The sequence below is a fragment of the Typopeltis vanoorti genome, chromosome 12 (genome assembly GCF_054136105.1).
Source record: "Typopeltis vanoorti isolate ZY-2024b chromosome 12, IOZ_Tvanoo_1.0, whole genome shotgun sequence".
Classification (NCBI taxonomy): Eukaryota; Metazoa; Arthropoda; class Arachnida; order Uropygi; family Thelyphonidae; genus Typopeltis; species Typopeltis vanoorti.
This window is the reverse complement of record NC_143560.1, coordinates 63,747,003-63,769,597: the sequence shown is the minus strand read 5'-3', so window position 1 is coordinate 63,769,597 and position 22,595 is coordinate 63,747,003. Positions and strand designations below refer to the sequence as shown.

The following is a 22,595-nucleotide window of genomic DNA, read 5'->3' as shown; positions in this document are numbered from 1 at the left end:
TTCTTCTCTCTGATTCCAACACTGCATTAAGCCTCTCTATATATATGGTGTCACTGGACCTCCAAAAGGCCTTTGATAGCATCTTCCTTCCTGCTCTCCTTTGAGCACTGCCTATTGCTGGATGTCCAGAACCCTTTCTTTCCTATGTTATGGAGCTATACTTGGGTAGCTCCATCACTATCACTACAGGGTCTTGTGCGACTTCTATTACTGCAGTGCAGGGTGATTGCCAGGGTGATCCTCTATCTCCCCTTTTCTTTAACTGCATCATAGATGATGGGGGGGGGGGTGGGGGGGGGGGGGGGTGGGGGGGGGGGGGGGTGGGGGGGGGGGGGGGTGGGGGGGGGGGGGGGTGGGGGGGGGGGGGGGTGGGGGGGGGGGGGGGTGGGGGGGGGGGGGGGTGGGGGGGGGGGGGGGTGGGGGGGGGGGGGGGTGGGGGGGGGGGGGGGTGGGGGGGGGGGGGGGTGGGGGGGGGGGGGGGTGGGGGGGGGGGGGGGTGGGGGGGGGGGGGGGTGGGGGGGGGGGGGGGTGGGGGGGGGGGGGGGTGGGGGGGGGGGGGGGTGGGGGGGGGGGGGGGTGGGGGGGGGGGGGGGTGGGGGGGGGGGGGGGTGGGGGGGGGGGGGGGTGGGGGGGGGGGGGGGTGGGGGGGGGGGGGGGTGGGGGGGGGGGGGGGTGGGGGGGGGGGGGGGTGGGGGGGGGGGGGGGTGGGGGGGGGGGGGGGTGGGGGGGGGGGGGGGTGGGGGGGGGGGGGGGTGGGGGGGGGGGGGGGTGGGGGGGGTTTAATATGATATTGCCATTGATGCCATCTGTTCACGCCTATAATCTTTCTCAGGACCCTCACATCTGCAGTCTCTAGTCTTTGGTCACGTGTTTTACTTCTGACCAGCTCTCAGACCCATAAGTTAAAACTGGTTTGAACACTGTCTTGTATACAGCTAATTTAGTGTTCAGACTAATTTCTCTCTTATTCCATATGAATTTATTCAATTGACTTCTTACCATACCAGCTTTGTTGATTCTGTTGTCTATTTCTATATTTAATTTACCATCTTCCCTAAAAATTGTGCCTAAATAGCTGAAATGTTTTACTTGTTCCACAAGTTCTCCATTCACAACGCAGTTGATATTTTCAACGATTCTGCCTATTTTCATTGTCTTTGTATTGCTGACCTTCATACCATATCTATTACAACAGTTATTCAATTTAGTCAGAGAATCTTGCAGACTTGTAGCAGATTTATTTAGAAGTATAACATCGTCCGCATAAAGCAAAGAGCTGACATTAACATCTCCAATTTTGACATCATGTTTAATAACACTTTCTTTCATAATGTGATCCATATAGATAATGAATAACAGAGGGGATAATGTACATCCTTGTCTCATACCAGATTTAACATTAAACCATCTTCCTGTACTTCCTTCAATTCTAACTGCTGACTTACAACTCAAAGACTAAGTATTGCTTGATTTTATTCATTCTGTATAGCTATAAAATGGATATATCTTCAAGATAGTGTTCAAAAATATGTACTGTTTCTCAGCAAGCATTCATGACCCAAAGACAAATTGCCCCATGAGTGTGGTGTTGGGTACTGTTAATGCGATTTTAAACAGGTTTAGGAAGACAAGTACCTTTTCTCCTGACAGAAAAGGAAAATGTGGGCTAAAAAGGAAAATTACATTTACTTTTTACTAGTTAGGAAAACAAAATGAATCCAAGATTGTCTGCTGTAGACTTAAATAGAAACTTGGCAGCTAGAGAGATTAATGTTTCTGACATGACAGTCCGTCAAAGATTGTTGGAAGCACAGAGAACTGCCCAGAGACCAAAAAAGAAACAACTGTTGATGAACGCTATATAGAAAAGAGGCTCCAGTGGGCAAAACTGTATAAAGATTGGACTGTTGAGAAGTGGAAAAAGGTCATATTCTCAGATGAGAGCCATTTCTTTGTCCAAGGAGAGGGAGCATCCTATGTTCGCAAATTAGCGTCTGAGAAGACTTCTCCCACCCATCTTCAACAAGCTCATTAAACACCCAACTAAAAACATGTTCTGGGGTTTTACACATGACGGTCCAGGATTACTTGTGCCTGTTGATGGTATGATGTAAAGTGACCAATATATAAAAATGCCACACTTCAAAAAAAAAGTGAAAGACTTCATCAAAAATCACATCATCCAATTGCTTCAGTGGTCAGGTAACTCTTCTGACATTAGAAATGAAATTTTAGAAATTAAACTCTGATACAAAGGATAACTCAATACAATCCATTATAAAAGTATGGTTTTGAGATGCAGAAATAAGAAAAATGTGGTCGACATTGGCAGAGTCTGTGCCTAAGCAAATTAATGAACTTATTAGGAACAAAAGAGCACATATAAATTATTAGGTAAAGTTGGAATTTAATTTCTGTACTTATTTTCTTGAAAAATTAAAATTTTTCTTTAAAATGTGAGTGTTTGGATTAATTTGTTTGCTACTGTATATACTCATGATTGCATTCCTCTTGAATATTTTCTATCACCGCTCTGTCACTTTTTGTTTCATTTAGCAGTCTTTCAAAATAATTCCTCCAAACAACTGGGATATCTTTATCTTCAGCTATCATGTCAACTTTATCATCTTGGATATCCTTCACAGCATTCTTTCCTATATTTTTAATTTTTTTACTAGCCTTGATACTTTTTTCCACCTTCCTGATATCTATTTATATTCTTACCAAAGTTTTTACAAGACTTTTTGTTTAGCTACTTTTTTTTTTATATATATATATATATATATATATATATATATATATTTTTTTTTTTTTTTTTTACACAATGCTTTGTTTTCTTACATTTTTCTCTTAGGGCATCTGCCGACTTATTTGCTAAAAACTATTAATATGTTTTCTTCTTTTCCAGGACTGCCTCCCTCTTTCACTTCTCGAGTGTCTGCCATGAAGTTCTGATTTTTCTATCCTTGCAGACAATTTCACCAGCCTCTCTGGCTCAATCAATCAATGTTTTCTTCAGAGTTTGTCACTGAGTCTCCAAGGATGAATTATCGTTTTCAACTCCTTCCAATTATATTTGTACACTTAAGTCTACAGTTCACCTCTGAAAGCTGCTTGTTTAAAAACAATGAACTGCTTATATGATAGATGTGTCACACAAAACTACTCTTGGCTCTGAACTGTTACTGGTTCAAAAAACATGTAATTTTTTTTTCAGTGTGGATATTTTTGCATTTGTTTTTTCTGGTTTTTGTCGCTGAGATTTACCTTGTGGAACTGTCAGATAAGAAAAAGGCACTGAAACTTGACACTTGTTGAAATAAATGCCAACTGAAATGAGAGTCCTAGTTTCATGGACTATTAATTATTCTTGTGAAAAAATTAATTCAAAACTTAAAGCAATGTTGTCATCTTCATTTAGAAACACAATCAAATGTATCAATCTGGAACTGGTCCTCTACTATTAAAATCAAATGAATATAAAAGTTTACTATAAAAAAAAATATATATATACATACAATTGACTCTCAGCACAGAGAACCTGTAGGCATCACAGTAATTTGTTATAGAGGACAGCTTGCTTAGACAATTTCCATTAGATTAGTATGCAAAACTTGTAGGGAATCACAAGAAAAGTTCACTGAATACTTTGCTATAGCAAGCTATGAATAATTTGCTAAGTAATTTTTTTTGGAATAGCAGTGTTTTAATAGACCTCTGGTTCAAACTTCAGTAGTTGGTTGTAATGAGTGAATTTGTTAGAAGAGTGTTTTCTTACCGCCAATTCTATATGGTGAGAACTGACTAGAAATTAACAATATGTGCAATATATGCATCAAAATATGGGAATGCAATGGAGAGAAAGCTATTAATAGCTTCTGCAACTCAGGGTCATAGAGTGCTCATCTACCCTATCTAGAGTCCTACTGACATTCTAGTGACAGCAGTTAAGTTGTACCTTCTACGTAGCTGAAAGTGGTTCTCTCTAAAAACCTAGAATACTGCTGAATTAATGCATGATAGGATTAAGATCAGGAGACCTGGCTAACCAGTTCATGCATGCAATAGTTTCTTCTTGAATATATTGGTCCACGAGCTTCACTTTATGAGGACAACAATTATTGTCTTGCAGGATAAATGCCTCCCCTATCGCCCAGCATACAAACAAACACAGGAATCCAGGACCTACCTTGTCTCTATAAACTGCAGCATTCGTGGTTCCACTAAGAACATACAGTGTCAGTACAACCACCCAACATGATGTCTTCCCCATACCATCTCCATCATAAGTGTCCCTTTCATGGATATTAGAGGAATAATAATGTCCCTTCATTGTACAATGAAACATGTGGGGTATTCATGAGTAAACAAACACATGTAACCACAGTAATAAGTTTTAATAAGTAAATATTTCATCCTAAATATCTTAGGACAACGTCAGTACAGTTAATTCAAACAATACTAGGAATAACATACAATTAGGGTGCATGATTACAATTGAATCCCAATATGCATGCAGTAACATGTTATAGAATTAAATTAAAATATATCTGGAGAAAAAAAAAGATTACGTTAAAATAAGATAACATATATAAAAATTATTTTTTTATGCAATTTTGTATGACAATTTCCCATACTTTAGGGATAGCAAGAACGTCATTACGGTTCAGATTTGGTCTGTGAAGTAGGGCTTCAGCATTTTCTTTATATAAAAGATTATGTAGAAGTTTGGTCTTTTTTCCCTGGTTCTGTCTACAAAATGATACCATGTATGCTCTAATCCATATTACCTGTGAGCAGTGACCACTGTCTTCATATACACATTTGTTACTGAATTAAACTATTCCTTGACAATATTTGTGAGTGTTTCTTTCACATCTCACATTATAATGCTTTTCACCAAATTGTATAAAAATCCATCATATGTTTTTGAGTTATCATAATTGTTCTCTTTGTTCCTTAATTTATGAAAACCAGCGCATTATGCAGAGAGCACAACAATTATCTTTCTGAGATAAAATCAGCTAATATAAATGCCGATCCATGGAATTACTCAATGGATGTCTCCTAATGTTCAGATTTCGGTTTTCACTGTAGTATATCCAAAACAACACACTATTCACACTTTATCTAATATGAAGAAATCAAAGCCTTTTCTTTTTATCTGTGCATTCCTTTCATCTCTCCAAGCAGAGAGAGAGATGTCTGCACAAATAGCCAACACCACACTTCTGAAAGTTATTATATGATTATTTAACATCAGAAATGCTTATAGAATAATAGAGCTATGCAGCTCTATTTTTGTAAATTAAGTTAGCCGTAGCCTGGATGAATATTTATTTAATGGATGGATCAATACACTTCACAATTTATTTAATATAATACAATACACAAATAAAATAAGTAATAAAAATATCAATGTGTGCATACCTGAGTACAAAACAGTCCACATACAGGACAGCAGTGATGATGTCTTAGTCTCCAAAAGTGATATTCACACATAGCTGCGAAAGGAACTTTTACAGATGGACGAATTAAATGGTGTGACATAACATAATTGTAGCAGCCAACTAACTAAAAAATGAGAAAAATAGTAATTTTAAATTATTTGAAATTACTACAGAAGTAACAACAAACACATTATTTCTTCTGCATTCTACTAGTTATCTGCAAACACATCAATATAACGTCATACAAAAAAAAAGTAATAAAAAAACAATGCTAACTGAATTAGCACTATCCCCTACTTCTAAACAGTCAAAAATCTGATAATGTCACACTTGGCAACACTTATGTAGTTGCATGTTTCAAAAAAGTATATAATAATATATACTAAATTATAAAGTTAATCCATAAATTCAGGCACCGAAAAATATGAATTCATAAATAAAAAAGTACAGAAAATTAGGAATTCATGATTTCAAGAAAAGTATTTCTAAACTTAATTTATAACAATCTAGAAAAACAGGATGAAAAAATTTCCTATATGATTATTCTTCTTTATGACCATAAAAGGTCATTTATGGTATAGCCTTTAAGCAGCACTATGAAAGTGCACTGACAGAAAAGAAAATGAACAAAGATGGAGTAGTTGGTCAGATGGTGTATCCACTCTCCAACAGACTGCATGTTCAAATCTGCCATGGATGTTTGTGACTGTCTTTAGGTAGGAGACAATTGAACTTCACTGCTCAGTTTGAAACCACCACCTGACTTACTGAAGGGCTAAAGTGGCTTGAAAAAGACCATGTCTGGTCTGTAGAGTAGGATTTCTGGATTATGTAAAAAAGTTTAAATTTAAATATATATATATATATAGTCATACCCCGACTTACGTGAATCCAGAGTTAAGCGGTTTCTTATATGTACGTATTCCCGTCACACCACACCACTAGTCGTATCTTTCCGGCACCGGCCACATTCGGCAGTGTCGCACATGCTGTGAACAAGCACTGACGTGTTTCGCGCGGTGTCCATTCATACACGATTTTTATAGTCTACAAACCTTGCGATTGTTTAATGTTAAACAATCGCAAGGTTCTTGATAAACATTTTATCAGATAAAAAATAATAATGTCGCCCAAAAGAAGCAAGTCAGATTCTTCTACAACTAGCAAGAAAAGAAAAACATTCAAAGCATGCTACATACGCCGTTCGTTTGCAAGTCTGAATGAAGCAATGAGGCAAAATGAGCAACAACTGTCTGTTAAAGAGTTTTGGAAACAGTTTAATGTTTTAGATGCTGTAAGGATTATCGTAGATTCTTGGGGTGTCTCCGATATCGGAGACACCCTTCAGTAGCGAAGAGTCTCCGATATTGGAGACTCTTCGCTACTGAAGAGACTGAAACATCAGATCCAGTTTTACCAGAAAATCACATGATAATTGCAAAATTAACAGAAGATCTCAGCTTAATTAAGAAAGGTTTACAGATTTTGGAGGATATAGATTCTAACGAGGAATAAAAAAATCACTGGCTTGCTATGAAGAAATTTTGCGTGACAAGAAAAAGACATTATGCCATCAGACGAATCTATTAGATTTTATGAAACCATCGACATCGAAATAACTTTCTTTTTTTTATGTACAAAAAACTACAATTATGATTATATTTCTTAAAAAATATAGGTGTTTTTGTAAACCTTTGGTCCCAATTGTATGTTTGTATATATAAATTATGCAAAATTTACGCGAATTCGACTTGCGCGCTTTTCGTTGGTCCCACCTACCACGTTAACTTCGGGGTATCACTGTATATATATATATATATAATATTCATCCAAGCTTGATTTGCTTCCTCCCTTCGCCTTAAATAAAAGACTGGTTATATTCCACTAATTTGAGCCCTACCCCAAGGGCCTATGAGTTGTGGAAATACTTTCTGAATATGAATGTTGTGCCGAACAAAGCAGCCTTTTGCAGCTGCCCAGTTTTTAATCCATCTAACTCGAGCGCTGCTAGATGTTTTTTCAATGTATTGAGAGTGGTGCCTAAAGCACCTATTATTATGGGAACAACTTTTGTTTTCTTTTGCCAAATTCGTTCAACTTCGACTTGCAACTCACGATAGTTTGTAATTTTTTCAATTTCTTTTTCATCAATTCGGCTATCTCCTGGTACTGATATTTCAATAAACTGAACACCCTTGTTTTCACTTTCTTCAACCAATGTTATATCAGGTGTATTGCATTCCAAGCTTTTGTCAGTCTGGATTTTGAAATCCCAGAGTATTTTAATTTTTTTCTTCTCAATCACTTTTTGGTCAACTTTATGATTCCAATAGTCTTTAGATACTTTAAACCCATACTTTTTACATAAATGCCAGTGAATTATCTTAGCTACATTATCGTGCCTTTTACGGTACTCAATTTGTGCAACTTTGCTGCACCCACTTATGTGGTCTACAGTTTCTTCCTTCACTTTGCACAATCTGCATTTACTGGTTTTTCTTGAATTTTTTTGTATTTTTGCCTTCATAAGATTGGTTTTAACGGGCTGTTCTTGTGCTGCAAAAATTACTGACTCTGTTTCTTTCTTGAGTGCTCCATTTCTTAACCATTGCCAGGTCAAGTTGCTGTCAGCACAGTCCTCTATGCTGTGAAGGTATTTTCCATACAATGCCTTATTTTTCCATCTTTCAGTTCTCACTTTTAGTTGGTTGGTCTTGTACTCTAATTATGTCTCCATGGGTTTATTTAAACCCATGGAGACATAAATGAGGGCATGGTGCATTGTCATTAATTTTCGAGTTTTTCAATCTAAATTCTCCACCTCTAGCTGGGTCCATTCAACAATGCTTGCTGAATATCTTAGAACAGGTATGGCCCAGGTGATAATCGCTTTTATCAAATTTCCAGCATTAAGCATTGACTTCAGGAGTTTTATTAGTTGTCTTATGTATTCTGCTCTAGTTTTTTCTTTGATCTTATTGTGCAGAATTTCTGATGCTTCTTCTCAAATATTTGTAGCTATCTTCGAATTTTATTGCCTCGATTTTTTCACCATAGAGGAGCTCAATTTCATTCAGAACTTCAAACTTTCCTCTTGTTATTCCAGCAATTGCACATTTGTCTAAGCCAAAATCCACTGACATATCTTGATTGTATATGTGCACAGTATTAAGAAATGATCAGAGTTCATTCTCTGATTTTGCTTACAAATTCAGATCGCCCATGTATAAAAAATAAGATATCTTTGCACTTTTTGTACAGTTTGATAACCATGAGCAGTTTTATTTAAGATTCTAGTTAAGGGGATCAATCACAAGACAAACAATAAAGGAAATAATGAGTCTCCTTGAAAGATACTCCTTTTTATGTTTACCTCCCCAATTTCTTCTCTATTCAGAACTAACATTGTATTCCAATTTTTCATGTTGGTTTGCAAAAAGTTTTGTACATTTTTGCTAATACCAAATAGTTCTGTGCATTTTAAAGTCCAACTATGAGGCACTGAATCAAATGCTTTTTTATAATCTATCCAAGCCATATGAAGGCTGGTTTTTCTACCTTTGCAATTTTTCAGAATCATTTTGTCAATAAGCAATTGGTCTTTTGTGCCTCTTGAATTTTTTGCTGTTACCTTTTCGTTCAATTGGAAAAAGAGAATTTGCTTTAAGATAGCTGTATATTTTGTCAGCCAGTATGCCTGTGAGTAGCTTAAAAGTTGTAGGCAGGCAGGTTATTGGTCAGAAGTTTTCTGGCTTTGGACCTTTTTCTTTATCCTTTATGATCAAAAACATTTTGCCTGCTATGAGCCACTCTTCTTTGCTTTGTCCTTCTAAAACATCATTAAATTGGTTAGCAAGTCTTTCATGTAAGCCAGTCAGATATTTCAACCATTAGCCATGTAATTCATCCACCGGGTGTTGACCAATTTTTTATCCTTCATTTGTTGCCAGCTTATAAAAAGTAGAAAGAAAATTGCAAAAGGCCTAAAAGCAGAATGGAAAACAGATTTCCTTTTATCCTTCATATATAAGGGTCTTCTTAAAAACATCAAATTATAAATGCTTTGAATTTCATATGAACTACCTGCTCATTTCACAATAAGAAAAAATAACTTTGAAAATTTGAAATGTTCCAACAGTTAGTTTTTTAATGTTGCTCTCAATAAAATTATGTTCTTGGCAATAGTGTCTTGCCGGCAATGTCAGTGAGATGAGAGAGCTGCTGTGGCTTTTTCATCCATCACACTAGTGCGGAAGATAGAATTGGTCCAAGGAGGTCCACAATTTTTTAAAACCTCATGAACAGATTTGTTTCCAAAATATCCTCCAGAATTTTACATCCCAGTGAATGGCTAAAAGGAAATCTGTATTAAATTCTGCTTTTAGGCCTTAGGAAATTTTCTTTCTACTTTTTATAAGGTGGTAGTGAATGAAGGAGGGACAAACATTGTATTCTGCAGGATCATGGCCAAGGTTCTTAACTGATGAGATTGGTGCCATCACTGCTTTTCAATCAATAAGTTTAGCAATGTCAAGGCTAGCCACCAAACTATCGTCATTAATAATTTTTCTGCCATGTTCAGCCATGATCCCAAAGTTGATGGCTTGACTTGTTCATTACAAGAACTGTCTCCTTCACTTTCAGATCACAAAGACATCAAAGTGGCCTGTTGAAAGCAGTTAACCCTCTCTTCACTTTCTCTTTTCCTTTTTTTTTTTCTATAAAAAATTAAATAAGTACTTACCATTATTAGCAGCTTTGCTCTTTCCTCCAATCTCCCCACCCAAAACATTTCTGTATATCTGGTATTTATTTTCTATTTATTTCTGCTGTTTAGATCTCAACGAGACCAACTTCTCCTTTGACTTTATATCTATCAAAAGCCTTTTCTAATGACTTGAAAAATTCTTCTATTTCTTCCTTAGTAAAACCTTCTGTGGGACCACAAACACAAGTCTCATTGTCCTATTTACCATTCAGATGTTTGCCCAAATTACTACTTGATACTGCCTTGTCATTGAAGAAAAGTATTCTTGTGTTAAGTGCTATAGCTAATCCTTTCTTTTCCTGACCATTACTGCTTGAATATAATATCTTGTATTTGTCTCATCTGTTTCTGAATTCTTTGTTTTGGTAATATGAATTATGTCAACCTGGTACTTCTATAATTCTTCTGCTAATTCCACTTCTTTTCCTTTGATACCTTGTATGCTGATGATGCCAATCATGAATTCTTCTGATGTTCAGCTGGCATCAGTTTACCAACAGCTGACTTTTGTTTGCCCTGTTCCCCAAAACAACAACAGCAGGGGCCTTTTTTTAAGTGCAAAACACTCCAACCAGCATAAAATTCCACTATACCATACTATACCATCATTTTCTTGTGGTTTATGCCAATAAGATTATAACATGTTTGGCTAAATTCCAAATTCCCAGCCTAACCTCATTTGTTCAGTATCCAGGTATAAACTAACAGGGTGCATCATAAGAAGATGAGGATTTGACTTTAGGTTAAAAGTTTTGATTGGATTTACACATTTCTTAAAAACTATGTGAAAGTCTCTTGCCAGTTATTCAGCTTTCACAGTGAACTCCTTTATTGAATATGTTCAATTAAATATGGAAATAGACAACATAAATTATAGCAAGCTGATAGGTATCATAAAATAAGGGAGAAATTAGTTATAATGCTAAACGAGATGTATACAAGATGTTCAAACCAATTTTAACTTGAAAATCTAAGAGGTAGATTAGAAATAAAACAACTGATTAAATCGCATACATGTGAATTCTGAGAAAAATTTGTGGTGTGAGCAGATGGCATCAGTGGCAAAATCACATTAAAAATGAGGATATGAAAGAACTTGACATTGTTAGAATTCAAGAAGGTGCAAGCAGAGCTAATCTAAAGTGGCAAGATCACTTAAACAGAATGGGAGAGGAAGGGTTAGCAAATCAGAAGTTTAATGTCAGGGAGGGAGGGAGAAAAAAAAACAGAAGACTAAGATCTATGTGAACTAATGCAGTTAGAAGTATCTTAGAAGACAAATATAAAATCTGACAATATTAGAATCCTAACAAAAACAGAGCAATTTGAAGGAAAATTGCAAATATATTAATAATGTAAACTATAACATAGTATCACAATATCCTGTACTTGATGATATAATCAGGAATTTGATTATGTAAGGTGAGAAACAGTGTCATGAACAAGAGGACACCAAGTTTTATTGGAGGGTAGGGAGGATACAGATGTAAAGTGTTTGGGCCAGTTAAAGAAAGAAGTGTAAGTCAGCCCAAAAAAGAGAAATTATAACTAGGGATCTAAATATTATCAAAAGTAAAGGAAAATGATGTTACATCTTTCTTTCTAGAAATAAGACTGAACGTTTTGACAATGAATTGCTAGATTATCCTCATTCCGTAGACCATTCAACCTCTTATTGGCCTTGGCATGTTTACACATCAATAACCTGGATACAAGGCATTTATTAAATGATATATTTCATCCATAGGGGTCATTTGGGTGGTTAAGGAGATCATACTTCAAGTTAGGAAAGAACTTGACATTGTTGACATTCAGGAATGTGTTAATAGAGCTAATCTCAGGTGGTATGGCCACTTGAACAGAATGGAAGAGGAAAAGTTAGCAAAACAAGTGTTCTTTGCCAGGATGGCAAGAAAAAGACACAGAGGAAGACACAGATCTAGGTAGATTGATACTGTAAACAGTGCCTTAGAAGACAGAAATATAATATAGTCTGGTAACATTGGAATGTTGACATATAATAGGTTAATTTGAAAGAAAATTGTTGATAGGAATGAAGCTAGTAACAATGCAGCTTTTTCATGTAGTACTATCATAATATCCTGTACCTCCCCCTCCCACTGAGAGTATATATTAGGAGAATATGATGATGTGTTTGGGATAATTATAAAAAAAAAAAAAATACATCATAAAATAAAATATTGTCCTGGAGAAAAAAAAAATTAATATAGTAAATTATTGTAACTAAAAATTTCAATATTATATTTATTCAACAAACACAACCAATTCTCACTACAACATATGCTATTATAATGAACTGCTGAAGAGTTCTAGCTAAAACAACACAGAATCAATGTTATATTTTAGTATAACAATGATTGGCTTCCAACCATAACAACATTGCTTATTCTATTTCTGCATTCACTAGTTGCATTAAAAAGTGTGCCTGAAATGCACTTTCAAAACAGATGTTTTTAAGTGAAAATTTTTATTACATATATCATTTCATAGAATGCTTCATTTCTTTTTTTGCCACACTCTTCTCTTCTTTACTACCTAAGGGTTATATGATTTATGAACAAACCTTAGTATTTTTTTAAACTAATAATCTTTTTTATATAAATCAAGTGGATATTAAATCCAGCATTACTTCAAAGCCAAATGCAGAAACTTCGTATGAAAAAATTTTGTATGAAACTTTCATAGTTTCTGCATTCGGTTTTTAAATAATGCTGGATTTAATATCCATCTGATTTATATAGTCTTGTATCGCCAAAATGAAACCTTTAGGTTCTTTATTTTAGTAAATCTTTTTTATACCTCAGTAAAATATCATACTATAAATGAAAAAAAAAATGTATAAATAATGACAAAACTGTTTTGGAATTTTTTAAATTTTTTTTTTTACAAATTTTATTGTTTTTTTTTTTTACATGATCCACTTAAGGATTTGCAATTAATGTGACATTAAATGACAATAAAAATTATCAATAAAAAATAATTTATTCAAAGCTTAGCCATTAATTTACCAAGGGACATTGTGCAAATAATCATAAAGCTGAAAAACCTGTTTATAATCAGCTAACATTGTTAACAAAGATTAAGAATAATCAGCTAATCTTTCTGGTCTCTTGCAATGTTAATTATCAGATAATTCACATACCGATTTCAGCCAATTCTGGCAATTCTCAAGCACTTGCAGTTAAGTATAGAGAACTTGGTGGTGGACCTTGATCCTTTTTATAGTACTCAAATATGAATGATAGGCATTCATGAAAGCGTGGCAATGTGCTCTTTAATACCCAGCAATGATGGTGAATATAATAGTATATAAAAGGAATGAAAAATACAACCAGAGAGGAAAAAAAAAAAAAAAGAAACTTAAGTAGATAAAAAAGCAATTTGAGTCACAGATCTGCAACTCAAAAATGCTAAAAATTTCCAGTTTTATGAGGAAACTGCAATACACAACCTCTACCTGTCAATCCCTAACGTTCTTGTGTGGTGGCTTTCCAAAAAAAGGAAGTTCTGGTAAATTCATCAAGTATGCACACTGCTAAGGGATATATGTTCCTATGTAACTGACAAGTAACCATCACCTGAACTCCTTCATCTTGTTTATTAAAAGATCTGAAGTGGTTGATCGTCCCCCTTCTTTTATGTGAATTCCAACAATGAAAAGGTGTAAATCTATAGCACACTAGCATTAGTACAGTGTGTGTGTGTGTGTGTGTGTGTGTGTGTGCGCGCATGCGTGCGTGCGTTAATAAAGGTTAGATATCAGGAAACCCTGATCTGAAGAACAAATGTGGCACTCTTTCAAACCACTTCAGGCCTCCAATAAGTGAAGGAGGGTTGTAAATAAAGTGTAATGAAATTCATCTACTACCCTGAAGACAGTCACAAACAACCATGGTGGATTCAAATCCCACCATGCCTATGGTGGAATTTGAATCCACACCCTATCAGTTGTGGTGCATTCAGCCAACAAGACCAGCACAAGCATGGGAGAGTGGGGGAATACTTAGCTCACTCAAGGGTAGAGCAGTAAAGCATTCCACAGCCTAAGTGCCAATGAGTATGCAGAATGGAGCTCCTGAACACAATCAGGAGGCTTCTTGAACAGCTGTAGCATAATCCTGCCATACTCTTCAACGTTATGACAGGAGAAGAATTTGAGAAGTGTTAAGTATGTGGGTGGGAAGCTTGTCGAGTGTTAAGTTATTTAAATATCATAACATGATTTTGTTTACAGAAAATACCATGGTTAGTTTAGAAAATTGAAAATGAACTAAAATGGCGTAAAAAAAATATTGTTATGTTGATAAAATTACGTTAAAATAATATTTTACTGTAAGAAGAATATAGTAGCAATGCTTGTAGTTTAGCTAATGACTAACGAGGCTGTAAGCCTAACTGACCATATATGTCACGGATATGTCATTGGTAAAAACAGCTTAGCATTCAGCAGCATAAAGAATCTACATCGTTTGAAGTAAAATACCTGTAGACATTTTTTTTTAATACTGAGTGCAATGAAATAATCACCAACTGCAAAAGAAACTTCAAACTTCATTGTACCACAAACAAATGCATCCAATTCACCACTACTGAAAAAAACTTCTATTTGCAGTTTGTGATACCTGGCTATTGTGACATCCTTTATGCAGTTCACAACTATGAGAATACAGCATATGTTTGACTGTGATATGAAAAAGAACAGCTGATGAACACAAGAAAGAAGATATAAAATATATGTTTTATCGTACAATGAAACCTGTGGAGAATTCATGACTAAACAAACACATGTAATAACCACAGTGATACGTTTTAATAAGTAAATATTTCATCCTAAGTATCTTAGGACATCGTCAGTACAGTTAATTCAAACAATACTAGGAATAACATACAGTTAGGGCGCATGATTACAATGGAATCCCAATATGTGTGCAGTAGCGTGTTATAGAATTAAATTTAAATATATCAGGAGAAAAAATAAAACAGATGACATTAAAATAAGATAACATATATAAAAATTATTTTACACAATTTTGTATGACAATTTTTCATACTTTAGGAACAGCAAGAACGTCGTTACGGTTTAGATTTGGTCTGTGAAGCAGGGCTTCAGCAACCTTAATTTAATTCTATAGCATGCATATTGGGATTCCTTTGTAATCATGCACCACCCTAACTGTATGTTATTCCTAGTATTGTTTGAATTAACTGTACTGCGAATGTTCTAATATACTTAGGATGAAATATTTACTTATTAAAACTTATTACTGTGGTTATTACGTGTGTTTGTTTAGTCATAAAATATATGTAGAGAGAGAAAGAGATGTAAAAATGGAATGGATAGAGGAATATAAGGGAGAGTTGGAAATAATTCCCTTTAAGAAATAAGGAAAAACATAAGGAATGAATGGCTGTATTTTGCAATTCCTTATATGCTTAAGTTACTATTGGGAAGTTTATATACAGTACTGAACAAATTAATCTGAACACTCATTTTTAAAGAAAAATTTTAATTTCGCAAGAAAACAAGTACAAAAATTAAACTCCCACTTTACCTAATAATTTATGTGCTCCACTATTCCTAGAAGTTCATTAATTCGCTTAGGCATGGACTCTACTAACATAGAACACATTATTCTTATTTCTGCATCTCGAAACCATACTTTTATAATGGATTGTATTAAGTTATCCTTTGTGTCATAATTTAATTTTCCAAGTCTCTTTTTCACTATTTCCTACAAATTTTCTTTTGGGTTAATATCAGGAGAATTATCTGGCCACTGAAGCAATTGGATATTGTGATTTTTTGAGGAACTCTTTCACTTTTTTGAAGTGTGACATGGAGCAAGATCCTCCTGTCTTTCTGGATCTGTGGAACCACTTGTCTCCAATATTTTTACATATTGGTCACTTTTCATTATACCATCAACAGTCACAAGTGATTCTGGGCCATAATGTGTAAAACAACCCCAGAACATTTTTTTTTTTAAGCTGGGGATTTAGGAGATTGTCGAAGGTGTGCGGGAGAAGTCTTCTCAGATGCCGAATTGAGAACATAGGGTGCTCCTTCTCCTTGGACAAAGAAATGGCTCTCATCTGAGAATATGACCTTCTTCCACTTCTTGACAGTCCAATCTTTGCACACTTTTGTCCACTGGATTGCCTTTTCGGCATAGCCTTCATCAACAGTTGTTTCTTTTTTGGTCTGTGGGCAGTCTTCTGTGTTTCCAACAATCTTCGACAGACTGTCATTTCAGAAACATTAATCCAGCTAGCTGCGAAGTATCTAGGTTAATCTGCAGCAAACAATCTTGGATTCATTTTGTTTTTCCTAACTAGTAAATGATCTTGAGTAAGTGCAGTTTTCCTTTTTCACCCACATTTTCCTTTTGTCAGGAGAAAAAGATACCAGTCTCCATAAACCTGTTTAAAATAGTATTAACAGTATCCAAACCAACAACACACTCATTAGCAATTTGTCTTTGGCTCATGGATGTGTGCTGAGAAAGAGTACATATTTTTGAACACTTTCCTGGAGATGTATCCATTTTATAGCTACACGAAATGAATAAAACACCACAAATGTCAATTTGTTTACATTATTAAAATGCACATCACTATTAATAAACATCTTAGAGACAGTTAAAACATGCTGCACTCAACCAAAATAGTGAACTAAAACCGAAACCAGAACTGAAACAATAACCAAAAACTTGACGAAAATTCGGCTTGTTCAAGATTAATTTGTTCGCTACCGTATCTTCACTGTTGTAATTTCTGGTTATTTTGAGTGAAGATTAGATGAAAAGTTATTCTTTGTTTGTGTGGAACTAACAGTTGTCAAATAAAAATGATGAAATGTTCCACATACATTGTTTTCTGCTTCAGTACTGGATAGTTGAGTTCTGTCCTTCTAACGAATTAATTTTTCTAGTAGATATCATTACAATTTGCTTCTTCCGATTCTGTTGCACTATCTCTAAGGTGCAATTCTTGTTTTCAAACACTTACTTGTTTGTTCAATAATATCTGCATAGTTGAGTCTGCAGTTTTCATTTGAAAGCTGCTAGAGTGATTCTTTTTTAAAACATTGAATGTCTTTTTCTTTTCTGTGTGATACTCATTTTCATCTGCTCAAGCATGAATAATGATCACTTTCTACTGTAAATCTTTCATATTTCTATTTCGAATCTGGCATACAGTCAAACTTGGTTATAATGAGTACTAGGGGAACAACAAAATTTCCTTATTATAACCATTCCTCACTAAATCAGTGATGAGTTAAATCTACCTCCTATTTTTTTTTATTCTTATTAAATTGATAAAAAATAATTTAAAAACAAAACAAATATTAGAAAAAATGAAAAATTTAGAAAAAAATAATATGATTACATACCTAGATATCATTTGTATGTACAACAAATGATATCTGGGTATGTAATCATATTAAACAATTTATTTGTCCATAAATGTAAAACCATACACTTAATACTAAACACAGTTTATTTCTTTGTAATTAAAAACAATACTAATTAATAATAAACACGATTCTCCTCTCCTCTCCCACTGGCACAGAAACTCTAGAAGAAAAAGCCTTAACCTACTGCTTTACTATGCTATGTAGGTGATGTGTTCTCCATTTGGTAACATGGCTCCGAAGCTCTTAACACCTTCCTAACACAGCACCCCAGGATTCAGTTCACCTTGGAAAAAGGAAAACACAACAGTCTCTCCTTCCTGATATCTTAATTACATACAACCTGATAGATCCTTGGTGTTCTGAGTTTACAGGACCCCCCCCCCCACACACACACACACTAGTAGATACATTATCTTTTTTATTTATGAATCTACAAACAGATGTTTGTTTTAAAGATTTCACTTTGCTTCATCAGTGTTTGTATGCACAGACTTTCTAATTTTTTTTTTTTTTGGTTATGTTGTTTGCCAGTGCTGATATGTAAAAATCTTTATTCTTCCACAATATTGATACAGTTGAAGAGAACAAAGAAAACTTTTTCTACTTTTCAAGATTTTTTGCACCATGTTCTAACTCACAAATAATTTCAACTTTTTCATGAACCAAGATGCTTTCTTTCACTAGACATTTCTGATAAAAGGATTCATTTATAACTGATTTTACAGTTATGCCGGCGTTTGGGTAAAATGAGGAAGGAGGACCAGAGCCTAGACACTGGAGAGATAGGTGGAGTGAGGATGGTTCTCAAGGATTATAACCATAAGACTAGGTTATAATCCAATGTAGGCAGTTATAAAAGCTAAGTTGCTTCTTTCATTTTTGTCTATTCCAAGAACTACTTGAGCCATTGCACAGTTACCATAATTTGTACAGTATATCCATGTAGTATCGTTATAAAATTGAGTAATTGTATGGGAATATGCGTAAACGTAAATTAAAATCATTATGCTCATTACAGCTGAAATCAACAAAGTTCAATTGTACTTTTGTATCTTGAACCAATGTGAAGATACCACTATCACAACAGAACAATCAATAAGGCATTTCTTGTGGGTTCATGCCATGTGAATTAATGACAGAATTCATATTTATCAAAATATGATAAATATCAAAGGTATCTGATATTTATCATATCAGATACCTTTGATAATGACTCAAGAGTTTGAGTCAATAGAACTATGAGCACAAATAAGTTATATTTTATGCATTCTCATTTCAAAATTCACTCACATGGCACAACTTGAAATTTTTTGTTATACAATGTCTATATTCATATTTAGTGTAGAATACTGTAGATATTCTTTCCTTTCCCTGATTCACTATTGTCATAATATATTATTTAGGACAATAATAACTGCCTTTAGCATCTTTATCTTAGTAACATAAATTATGTTGACATGGTAGTTTTGCAATTCTTTCTGTTAGACACACCTCTTTTCCATTAGTGCTGCTGCTGCTTCTTGTATAGTGCCTATATTCAAACAATAGGAATCTTGTTTAACAGAGCAATGGCTCCTCAGCCAACATGACATTTGATTATACTATCATATTATGTGCAGTTTAAGCCAATACATAATATGATTTGGTCAGCTAAGTCCCAGATTGCTAGTCTGTCCTCATGAGTTCAGTATTCACTCATATGGGATCAGTGGATAATGAAATGAGGCATCTTACCAGGTGTAGCAAGATGCCCCAGTTGGTTCAATTTTTCAAACAGGTCACACAGTCTCCTTTCAGTTATCTACTTTTAACTCTTAGGCAATCCACAATAAGAATTACATATATTTCCAATATTAAACACACTACTTATGCTGCTTAGGAACAATAAGCAAGAGATTTGGAATTCCTTAAAATTATTTCAATCAAATTCATCATTTGTCACTTCAAATTACACTTGAGGTAATCTTTTCGTTGGCATACAGACCAAGAAATTGGATATCCCCAATCATAAATCCAAAAAAAAATTCTCTAATTTCATATCCTAGAGGGAGTAGGTGGGCATCTAGTCTCAATCCCTAGCCATCCAACAGCTGAGTTCATGGCTACCAGTGATTTTAAAGATAAATGCCACTTAGGCTTGTCTTTGAAATTACTGATACAACAAGGAAAGAGCTGGAGAAAAAGACTAGAAAGAATTCCTCTAGTCAACAACTAGAAATGACCCTATAACACTCTTCTTCTGGCAGTCTACCATTATGAAAGAGAATATTGCCAAAATACATAAATATAGAAAACATACAAAAACTATGACTAAGCAATATTCAATATTCATTTAAAAGCTGATAGGTATGAAATAATTAAAAAAAAAAAAAAAAAAAATCAAACTCTTCGTGCCTAGCAGAAGCAAATTTATTACACAATAAGAAATTATATTTAGACTAAAAAAAAGAAAAGAAAAAAGATAAGATTTGGAATAAACTGCCAAATAAATTAAGGAAGTATTTGATTGTTAAGTGATTACTTATGAAACCATGGAGACAGTGTAGATGTAACTAATGTAATTTGCTGTCCAGCCATATCTTCCCCTTCTCCTAGTCTTTTGAAGTGTGCTGCTGGACCAAGGATATTTAAAACCAGAAGGAAATCCAGCAAACAACAACGAACACACACAAAGACTGCATTTGTATGTGCATGTTGTTTATTTGCTGTTAAATGATAGTTTTAATTTGTAAATAATTTTTAGAGTAAATATTGTCATGATCAAATTTCAAAACAAATTTTCTCTTAGCAAATCACATCAGCATAAGAAATCAATAAAACACTATCTCTCTGAAGATGAAATGAACTAGTTAATTGTCCAATAAATTATAATTTGAATTTAAAGAAACCTTTAACTATGTTTTAAAATTTACACGGCAAAAATTAATTACAAAATAAAAATAACCATGATAAAGAAACATTAAAAATTTTAGAAATTAAAATTATCTCCAAAGAGTCAGTATAGTTGACAAAGAGAAGTTTGCTATAGCAATTTTCAGTTATAATAGCATTTAGACTATGGTGCTTTTAGGACTTTTCCCAAATTACAGTGAATTTACTATAAAGATGTTTACTCTGATGAGAAGTGACTAATAAAACTATTCCCTAAATATCAGGTTTCTATATTTCAATGAACAATTGTAGCAACTGAGGTATTGTAGCAGTACTTTATAAAATATGCACCTTAACAAACAAAAACACTTTCATTGAGGAATAAACACTTGTATATGTCTTTCATCATAAACTTACATCTACAAAATGAATACTGAAATTAGATAACTCAAATCCAAACTCTAAAGATATATTATAATGGCTTAACTAGTCCTCAGATACTTACTCTACCATCAATAGAATCAATAGCTTGGCAATACACTCGGGATTCACCTTTTTCACTAATGCTGTCATCTATGGGTTTTGCATTACACGTACAATCTGTTATTGCTCCCAACTTTATATCATACTACATTAAAAAAAAAATTAAAATAAAATGAATTATTTGTGATCAAATTTAGATAGTAAAAATTATTTACAAAATAAAAATGATCATGACACAAAAAAAAAAGTTTTAAAACACTGAGAAATTAAAATTATCCCCAGGAATTCAGTACTGTTAACTTTCACTTCAGCAAAAATATGGGGGTGAAAGAAACAGTTTGTTATGATGAAAAGTTTACCTAAAAGTTTACTATTTTTTCAACTAAATGACATTAAACTGAGTAATATTTTATACAGCAATGGTTATAATTTTAGTTTAAAATTTTTTAAATTATAGCTTTTAGTTAAAAAAACAAAAAACAAAAACTGGATGCAAGCTAGTATATCTATCACTATCAACTATAGAGTGACATAGCTAAAAACTTTTTTTTCAATCTTTTTGTTTCATTTTCTAAATTAGATGCATCAAATCCTCAACTTGGTGAACGGTCAGCAATCACAGAAAAAATATTCAAACTTAAATATTAATGTAATTACCAATCAACAAATTCAAAGAACTAAATGCACATTATACTAGAAAGAATGTCAGCTCTTTGCTTTATGCGGATGATGTTATACTTCTAAATAAATCTGCTACAAGTCTGCAAGATTCTCTGACTAAACTGAATAACTGTTGTAATAGATATGGTATGAAGGTCAGCAATAAAAAAGACAAAAACAATGAAAATAGGCAGAATCATTGAAAATGTCAATAAAAAGACAAAAAATCAATAAAAAGACAAAAACAATGAAAATAGGCAGAATCATTGAAAATGTCAACTGTGTTGTGAATGGAGACCCTGTGAAACAAGTAAAACATTTCAGTACTTAGGCATGATTTTTAGTGAAGATGGTAAATTAAATACAGAAATAGACAACAGAATCAGCAAAGCTGGTATGGTGGGAAGTCATCATCATCATCAAATTCCTGAAATGTATCCTCAAGGGGTGTGTACAGGATACGACAGTACTACATGAAAAAATTACATCATTACTAACTTCCTATCTACAATTTTCCTCCAAATCAGTCTGTTACTTGTCAAGACTCCAACAAGTCAATTGAATAAATTCATATGGAATAAGAGAGAAATTAGTCGGAACACTAAATTAGCTGTATACAAGACAGTGTTCAAACCAGTTTTAATTTATGGATCTGAGAGCTGGGTCAGAAGTAAAACACTTGACCAAAGACTAGAGACCGCAGATATGAGAGTCCTGAGAAAGATTATAGGTGTGAACAGATGCCATCAATGGCAATATCATATTAAAAACGAGGATATTAGGAAAGAACTTGACATTGTCAGCATCCAGGAATGCGTTAGCAGAGGTAATCTCAGGTGGTATGGTCACTTAAACAGAATGGAAAAGGAAAGATTAGCAAAACAAATATTTTGTGCCAGGTTTATAGGAAAAAAGACCAAGAGGA

The 22,595-nt window shown here is 34.3% G+C and overlaps 1 protein-coding gene across 3 annotated transcripts in view; it reads right to left on the bottom strand.

The window, feature by feature from the left end:
- LOC150100846 (histone-lysine N-methyltransferase EHMT1-like) overlaps positions 1-22,595 on the bottom strand; it is a 416,509-nt gene that overhangs the window by 298,309 nt on the left and 95,605 nt on the right. For all 3 annotated transcript variants that reach the window (XM_090401402.1, XM_090401404.1, XM_090401403.1), the window contains exons 6-7: positions 21,033-21,155; positions 5,431-5,574 (exon numbers count right to left, since the gene is read on the bottom strand). In XM_090401402.1, the coding sequence (XP_090257528.1) occupies positions 5,431-5,574; positions 21,033-21,155 (267 nt within the window). The remainder of the gene's footprint in view (positions 1-5,430; positions 5,575-21,032; positions 21,156-22,595) is intronic.